General features: G+C 36.1%; 1 protein-coding gene across 1 annotated transcript; it reads left to right on the plus strand.

Annotated features, from left to right (window-relative positions):
- Window positions 1-232: 232 nt before the first annotated feature.
- Window positions 233-8,800, plus strand: LOC135718109 (sterile alpha motif domain-containing protein 3-like). The gene is made up of 6 exons (XM_065240391.2): window positions 233-521; window positions 1,501-1,595; window positions 4,484-5,532; window positions 5,757-5,912; window positions 7,708-7,800; window positions 7,893-8,800. The coding sequence occupies exons 3-6, from the start codon at window positions 4,498-4,500 to the stop codon at window positions 8,208-8,210; spliced, it is 1,602 nt and encodes a 533-aa protein (XP_065096463.1). The 5' UTR covers window positions 233-521; window positions 1,501-1,595; window positions 4,484-4,497; the 3' UTR covers window positions 8,211-8,800.
- The last annotated feature ends 215 nt before the right edge of the window (window positions 8,801-9,015 follow it).

Raw genomic sequence — 9,015 nt, forward strand, 5'->3', positions numbered from 1 at the left:
CAGCGTTCGAGATATCAAAAATCCCTTCGCAATTTATCATCTACAATGTCTCGACATCATGTTGACCACTTCTGGTGTCAATCTCATGAATATTCTAGAAGGAGTATTTAAAAGAACATCGGCGTCAACTTAAAGGCTTAAATAAGCCTTTAAAATGAAAGTACACTCAAAAAAATGAAACACAGCTATTGTTGGTTCAAAGAATTTAAATACGTTTGAATTATATAATACACTTAAGTTTGTGCATTAAAATTAAAATCTTAGTTTGGACAAAATTAGAAAAAGTAATTTTCAAATTTACACAACTCAATTACATTAAATGAATGAAATAAAGTTGTGTTGCTTCTGCAGTACCGCACTTTGATCAGCAGGTGGAGCTGCACATGCGCATGCGCAGATAGAACGCACATGGTTCACTCTCCTGATTACGGTCGGCCATTTTCTGCATTAACGTCTTGTGAACAAAATTACTTTACAAGCGGAGAAAACGGAGAAGGTTTTGTCTATATGTGGAGACACAGGTGAGATATTTTACTTATTTGCATTTATATTGAGATTATCAATAGATTAGAAATGTGAATTACAGATTACAGACCACATAATTACCAGATATATTACACGTGTGTAATTTACTTTGTTTTCAGAGTATTATTAGTCACTCTGCATTGCTTTTAAATTCCTATGTAATATTTTCCACGTTTTTCACTTTGATTTAATTTAAATTCTCCCATATAAAGACAAATACTTGTATTAAATTGCTAATTAGGAGCATTACAGACCACGTAATTACCAGATATATTACACGTGTGTAATTTACTTTGTTTTCAGAGTATTATTAGTCACTCTGCATTGCTTTTTAATTCTTATGTAATATTTTCCACGTTTTTCACTTTGATTTAATTTAAATTCTCCCATATAAAGACAAATTCTTGTATTAAATTGCTAATTAGGAGCATTACAGACCACATAATTACCAGATATATTACACGTGTGTAATTTACTTTGTTTTCAGAGTATTATTAGTCACTCTGCATTGCTTTTTAATTCCTATGTAATATTTTCCACGTTTTGCACTTTGATTTAATTTAAATTCTCCCATAAAAAGACAAATACTTGTATTAAATAGATAATTAGGAGCATTTAGTGAGCATTCTCACAATTTATGTGAAAACAGATAGGTGTACACGTGCAAATAAATTCATTTTGTCCCATGGTTTAGTATTAGTTTTTTAATAATTCTTTTAAATTGTGGTCTTTGCATTTCTATTTGATTTCATCATAGAACTAAACACATTTAACACTTAAATACACATTTAACACTTAAATACACATTTAACACTTAAATAAGTTGGCATTTAGTTAAGTAACTTGTTGGTAAGGTCATCCAAAACATTTATACTACAGTTTAGCAGTTGGTAGTGTTTAATTATATTTTTTATATATATGTAGTAGTATTTTATTCAATTTAATTGGTGACTAACGTCCTTTTCCGCTTAACAGAGTTTGGAAGTTATGCCTCAGGAGTCCCACAAGTGGCTGTGCAGAGATTGTGGCTCATTTCACACATCCAGATCAACGCTTTTAAAACACTTCAGGTTAGTACATGGACACTATGGCCGCAGACAAGCATATCCATGTGCATATACTGACTGTCCATGCACTTTTAAAACATGGAACGCACTGCGGTCCCACTTAAGCAGATCACATGGCAGTGAGAAGCAACCTCAAAGGCAAAATTCTAGTGAAACCACAATGATAAATTGTCATGTTTGTACTGCCACTGACATTCCTTCATTAAATGAGTACTTTCTTCATATTAATAATCACTTGCGCAGTCATGAGACAGTAAGTTGTATGTTTAAGGATTGCTCTTTCAAAACAAATGTGTATGGCACATTTAAATCACATAAAAACCGAAAACACTGTCAGTGTTCATTGGCAGATTTTAAGGAAGGTATTGTGAAAACACAAGGGGTAAGTGGGGTATCTGAAGACAGTCTTTTAACAGAAGAAAGTGATGCGTCTGTGGTAGATGACAATTCCAGCTGTATCGATAAAGATGAGGTTCCAGAGAACTTGACTGAGTTGGTAGAGCTTAAATTAGCTTCCTTGCTTTTAAAGCTGGAGAATTACTACCATGTCCCAGGCACAGCTGTTGATGAGTTATTGGAGGATCTGTATTATTTACTAAGTGACGCTTCCTTTCCATTGACTGGCAGAATAATTGTAGACACATTACAGAAGCACAGAATTGATGATAACGAATCTCTGGTCAAAGAACTTCTTACAGCTCTTAGTACAACAAACCCTTTATTTACCGCAATAAAGCGTGGTGGTCCACTATCCTCTGCGTTTAAGCGTAAACAATATTATAGGGAACATTTTAAAGTTGTAGACCCTGTAGAGTATGTTCTTGAAGCCAAGGGAAACAGAAGCTATCAGTATGTTCCAATACTTGAGTCTTTGCAGAATTTATTAGCTCAGAATGACCTACTTGACAAAGTGGTCGAAAGTCATAGTTCTCAACAATTAAGAAGAGATGTGCATCAGTACAGGTCAATTCAAGATGGTCTCTATTTCAAAACAAATGATTTCTTCTCAGAGGAGTTGAGGATATCTATGCGTTTTTATGTTGATGATTTTGAAATTTGCAACCCTCTTGGGACATCGAGAAAGAAACACAAGTTATGTGGAATGTACTGGATTTTGGGCAATGTACCAACAGTGTTTCAGTCAGCGTTGTCTTCAATTAATCTTGCTGTTTTATGCAAAACAGAAGATGTGAAGACGTATGGATTTGAGAAAATATTGCGACCTCTATTGCATGATCTCCAAACTTTGGAACAGCAAGGTGTGTATGTCCACAAACTAGGAACATTCCTTAAAGGAACAGTCGAGTGTGTTGTGGCTGATAATCTTGCCACTCATTCTATGGCTGGCTTCATTGAGAACTTTTCAGGTGACTACTGTTGTCGATTTTGTACAGCTTCACGTGAAGATTTTCAGACCAATGAAGTAAGGGCAGGTTTGTTTACACTTCGGACTGCAGAAGAGCACCAAGGGCATGTGAAACATGCTTTGGAAAACAATGTGAATGTCATTGGTGTGAAAAAAGCATGTGTTTTCAGTGACAGCCTTAAGTACTTCAATGTTACAACAGGCTACCCTCCTGATTTGGCTCATGATCTTTTTGAAGGCATAGTACCAGTTGAGCTGGCTGAGTGCTTTGCTGTACTTATTTCAAAAAAGATCTTGTCTCTTGATAGGCTCAATGAGCTTATTCATCATTTTCCGTACAAGTGGGGTGATAAGACAAACCGACCTCAACTGGTGCCACAGACTTTTGCAAGCAGAAGATCAGTTGGTGGCAACGCACATGAAAATTGGTGCCTGTTAAGATTACTGCCATTGATTATTGGACATTTGGTGCCTGCAGATGAACCTGTGTGGCTCATGATTTTAGACTTGAAGGATATTGTGGAACTGGTTCTGTCTTTGGTTCATACAGATGAGACTATTGCATATCTGGAATGCAAGATCTCTGAACACCGTCAGAAACATCAGTTGTTGTTCCCAAGTAAACGACTGCTTCCAAAACATCACTATTTGGAGCATTATCCAGAAATGATTCGCTGCTTTGGGCCTTTGGTTTTTCTATGGACATTGCGTTTTGAATCAAAGCATAGCTACTTCAAACAAGTAGTTAGGCACACAAATTGCTTCAAGAACATAACATTGACTTTGGCAAGTAAACACCAATTGATGGCTGGATATAACATTCACATACCCAGCCGTGAAAAGACCACCTTTCAGGTCACACATGTCTCCAACGTCGCTGTTGAGGTCCTGAAAGAGGATGTTGTACATTGCCTCAATGCTAGGTATCCTGGTATCTCCAGTGTCAGTGTTGCTCGGAATGTCTCTTATGATGGCATTACATATCGCAATGGCATGATAATTGCCCATGGCTCTCTTTGTGGGTTTTCAGAATTTGCTGAAATTACGCAAATTTGTATAATCAAAGACAGTCTAGCTTTCATTGCCAAAAAAATGTCTTCATGGTATCACGAGCACTTCAGGGCCTTTGAATTGGTACCAACTCATGAAATTTGCTTCATTCCCCACAATGAGTTGAAAGATCCATACCCTCTTGCTGATTATATGGTTGGAGGGGTCCGAATGATTACCCTAAAAAGACACATACTTATTGATTAGGTGCAGTATCCAGCAATTAAAGTCTTGTAGGGCTACTGTCAAACATGATATGCATGACAAGTTCTTTGTGTAGAGGGCCATGGCACACAGTGTTAATTAATATGCTTATGTGAAGTTTTAAATATCCAATTCACTCCTTAGGATAAACAGATGTTGTTCTAAAATGTAATGCTAGTTTCATTTTCTAGTAAATGTAAATTTTATAGTTAATAGTAAGAATAAATCTGCTGGCATTGTACTAATAGATTCATGTCCCTCTCTCTTTCAGAAAGGTTTGATGTAATGGATAGCACAGCCAAGCTTCTAGTAATCTTGGGAGATAACGACTGTGAAAGGTTAATTCTCCCAACTGGTATACCAGACTCATTGAATGACCTTAAAAGAGAAATCCAAACACAACTTGGAGTACATGAACATTTTCGAATACAATTCAAAGATCCCGATTTTAATGATTTTGTTAACCTCAGTTCAACTTCAGACATACAGGACAGAGCCACACTTAAGGTGATTCAGTTGCCTTCATCTACAAGTAGCTCTTCTGCTCCATCTGTGCCAGAAGTAATTGAGACATCTTCGGGCTCATCCTGTGACACAGACATCATTTCATCTTCACATTCATCTGCACCTTCCTCATCCTCACATTCATCTGCACATTCAACTCCAGAATCTCTGTGCTGTGTTAGAAATAAGGTATGGCCTCAAAGTTTTCCAATACCACAGTTTAGTTTTGATGCTGAGATGCAACTGCAAAAAGCTCAGCTGGCTTATCAAACGGATGGTACTCTTCTCAGCCCCAATACCAAGCTGAAGTCTGACATTTTAGATGCTTTAGCTGCAGAAATAATAAAGTACAAGGCATACCCCTCAACTGCAGATCTTGATGATGTAGCTGCTGCTTTGGTACAGAAGTTCCCTTGCCTCAAAGAAAAAGGCTCTGCAAGTGGCTACTATGGCTGGAAAATAAGTTTAAAATACAAGATGGCAAACTTCCGAACAAAATTGAGGAACATAGGATGTTCTGAGCTAAACATCAACTCACACAAGCGAAAAGGATCAGTGGGAAGTCCTAACCAAGTGAAGAAACCTAAAAAAGCTGAGGTAAACTATTGTCCGGATTACCCACTGGGAGAAACAAAAGAAACACTTGAACATCAAAGAATTGCACTACTGTCTGAGGTGACTAAAAGAAACAATGAGCAGGTTATCAGGGGGCTGATGGACAGAACATTTTCGCTTAGAAGACATGAGGTGGTTGAAGATTTGCCTGGCATTGGTGAATTTAAGAATAGATGGCCAGCACTGTTTAATGAACGAGAGGTAAGTCTTTGTAATGTCTTTCTGTAAATACTTAGATGGTGGTTGTAAATTTTGAAATGAATGATTATTCACATTTAATTGGTTTGTTCATTTGTGGTAATTTTGTATGTGATCTGTAAGTGTTGGTAAAGACATACCCTAAGTGTTGTTGTATTATAATACTTGTAAGGAATGTCACGCATATCACTAACTATTTTGATTTGTTCTTTTAAAACTGGTATTAGGTTTCTGCAGAATTCAGTAGGATTACAACAATCCCTTTGGTGTCCAAATTCATGGGTCAGCTCGATCATTTCTCAACTCAGCTTATCAGTGTTTTCAGAAAGAAAGGAGGAGCAGCAGGACAGAAGATCAACAACATCATGTCAGTTTTGGATCAGGTATGCTCTCTATACTCATCATTTTAAATCTGGCAATATTTCTCCCAAATATAAGCTTTCAGTTATTATGCACCAAGCCTCATGGTATGATACCTCTTGTTTTTTTTCTCTTAATTAGAACACTGAAGTTAATAATGGTTGCAGTAGGATAAATAATGGCTGAATATCTTTTTTTCAGTGAAATGCAACTAACGCGTGGCTTTAAAGGAAAACACTACTATTTTCAATATTTTACTATGTTATTAGCTCAACTTAGACAAATTATACATGCCTATCTTTTTCCAGTGTGTGTACTTCATCTTTGCACAGCATGTCGTGAATGTGTTAGCATTTAGCCTAGCCTCCTTAGGATCCAAACGGATGAATTTAGAAGCCACCAAACACTTCCATGTTTTCCCTATTTAAAGACTGTAACATGAGGAGTTACACAAGTAAGTATGGTGGCACAAAATAAAACGTGGAGATTTTTCTTAAGTAGATAAAAAATGAGAACTACATTGTATGGTGGAAGAGCACTTAGTTTGTAGCACTTCGACCTCAGTGCACAGTAACATCATCACTCCCTCTCACTGAGTTTGAGCGAGAGGGAGAGTAGTCAGGAGTGATGTTGTTACTGCTCCAGAGGTCGAAGTGCTGCAAACTAAGAGTTCTTCCACCATACAATGTAGTTCTCAGTTTTTTATCTGCTTAAAAAAATTCTCCACGTTTTATTTTGTGCCACCATACTTACTCGTGTAACTACTCATGTAACAGTCTTTAAATAGGGAAAACATGGAAGTGTTTGGTCCAGGGGTGGGCATCGAAGGCCACAGTCCTGTAGAGTTTAGCTTCAACCTTAATCGAACACAACTGAATGTAATTTCCAAACAGTCCTGAAGACTTCAATCAGATTTTTCAGCTGTGTTTGATTAGGGTTGGAGCTAAACTCTGCAGGGCTGTATCCCTCAGGACCAGGAATTGCCCACCCCTGGTTTGGTTGCTTCTAAATTCACCCCTGTTCGGATCCTAAGGAGTGAATGGGGCTAAGCTAAATGCTAACACATTCACAACGCACTGTACAAAGGTTAAGTTGCACACATTGCAAAAAGATAGGTATGTATTAATTTGTCTAAGTTGAGCTAATAACATAGTAAAATAGTGAAACAGTGGTGTTTTCCTTTAAAACCCATTTCAGTCAAAATGAGATTATGATTTTTAGTAAATACTCTTTACATAGTGTACGTTACTCAAATAATTTTGCTTAAAAACTTGCTAAATCCACAGTCTGAAATCAATTTGTAGACCAGGGGTGGCGAACGTCGGTCCTGGAGAGCCGCAGTCTTACAGAGTTTAGCTCCAGCTCTAATCAAACACACCTGAACAGGTAATCAAGGTCTAAAGAGTTACTAGAAACCTTCAGACAGGTGAGGTTTAATCGGGAGCTAAAAACTGCAGGGCTGCGGCTCTCCAGGACCGACGTTCGCCACCCCTGTTGTAGACCAACACTAAACGCCTGATATAAAATGCTCATTTAAAAGAAAAGATAAAATTGCATTTGAACACTTCATATGTTCTGTAATGTAAACTGTTTTAATTTAAAGGCTTGCATATAGCCTTTTACCATATTTTTCAGAAGCATCAGAGTCAGAATAACTCGGACATCAAAAATGTTTGGTTTAGGGTCATTTTCTTTTGTTCTTGTTTTCAGAAATGACCCTTATAGAAATAACATTGTCAGATAATTTGTATATAGCAATCATTTTTGCAAGTGTGAAAAAGCAACCTGCTAATAATGGTTTCTTGTTACACTTTTCAGAATGTTTCCATCGAAAAAAGACGTGAATGCATCCTAAAAGCACTCGTTGTTTATGTGAACGAAGACCCCTCAAACCTTGTGAAGGAGTACATGGTAATTTGAACCTGTTTAACATATCTCTAAAACCAATTTCCCACTTTCACCCAGATTTTATCTAATTGTTTCTTTTTGTATTTGTCTTTTAGGATGTTGAACATGAAGAAGCCCAAACCTTGATGCGCAACACCACCCTTGGAATCTATGTCATCAACCCTGAAGGGGCACATGCTACAGACCCTTACCAAGATGTTGGCATCATCATTGAAGGCATCAAAATACTTGAAAACCTTAACAATGTGGCACATGCGTGTTCTATGATGCTTGGTCTGATTTATGCATTCAACTTGGCCTACCCGCAAGATTTGAGGTACACTTTTGAGATATTTCAAAAACTTTTGATGGAGCTAGATGCCAACAAGCTGTCAAACAAGGTCCATGTCCTGAAAAATAAGCTTCTTTTCTAAGTACTAAGTTGAGGTCAGGATCAAGTGATGGTACTTGTTTCCACAATGTTACACTGCATAAAATTATTTTCAAGAAAATTCTTAGTATTTTTGTCTTGTTTTCAGTAAAAATATCTACAAAAATTTTAATTAAGAAAATAACTCTAGTTTTTAGACCAAAAATATCAAATTAAATTTTTTTTATTATTTTTTTTTTACTGAAAACAAGACAAAAATACTAAGAGTTTTTTTCTTGAAAATCATTATACTCAGTATACTGTTGACTGTTACAGTACATTTGTTCCAGTTCTGCCATGTTACAGTTCTTTCGGTATTTCGGTAAATCCATTGTTACTTTTCCCAATTTAAAGAGGGGAAAAGAGAGACTTTTCTCCCACTTAATTTCATTTATAGGCAATGTGCTTTTATTTTCTGTATTTTATTGTATTTTGCTTTTAATAAGGAAATGGAATAGTTTTAAAAATACAAATTTTGAACAAATAAATCTTGTTGGACATTTGTGTTCTTAAATGCATTCAGTATATTTACTGTATATTTTTTACCTAAAATAGTAAGAGAAAACCGTAAGACATTGTTTACAGAGTTCAGATTTTGCATACATTTTTATTGTTAAAAATGTGTAAAATTGTTTTACTTGCAATAAGAAGAGAAAACAGTGAGCCAATGTTCACATGGTACATATTTTCACTTTTTATTGTATAATTTTTTTTTATTATGTATGTGTACAATTTTAAATTGTTGAAATGCACTAACTAAATAAAGTAATGCAAAGCAAAAAACAGATTTTTATTTTGGTTGAATGTAA

The sequence above is a fragment of the Paramisgurnus dabryanus genome, chromosome 11 (assembly GCF_030506205.2).
Source record: "Paramisgurnus dabryanus chromosome 11, PD_genome_1.1, whole genome shotgun sequence".
NCBI lineage: Eukaryota > Metazoa > Chordata > Actinopteri > Cypriniformes > Cobitidae > Paramisgurnus > Paramisgurnus dabryanus.

Excerpts from the sequence above, each read along its gene's own strand:
- LOC135718109 (XM_065240391.2), top strand. The coding sequence starts at position 4,498 with ATGGATAGCACAGCCAAGCTTCTAGTAATCTTGGGAGATAACGACTGT. Across the intron at positions 5,533-5,756 it reads CACTGTTTAATGAACGAGAG|GTTTCTGCAGAATTCAGTAG; the intron begins GTAAGTCTTTGT and ends AACTGGTATTAG. Across the intron at positions 7,801-7,892 it reads ACCTTGTGAAGGAGTACATG|GATGTTGAACATGAAGAAGC; the intron begins GTAATTTGAACC and ends TTTGTCTTTTAG.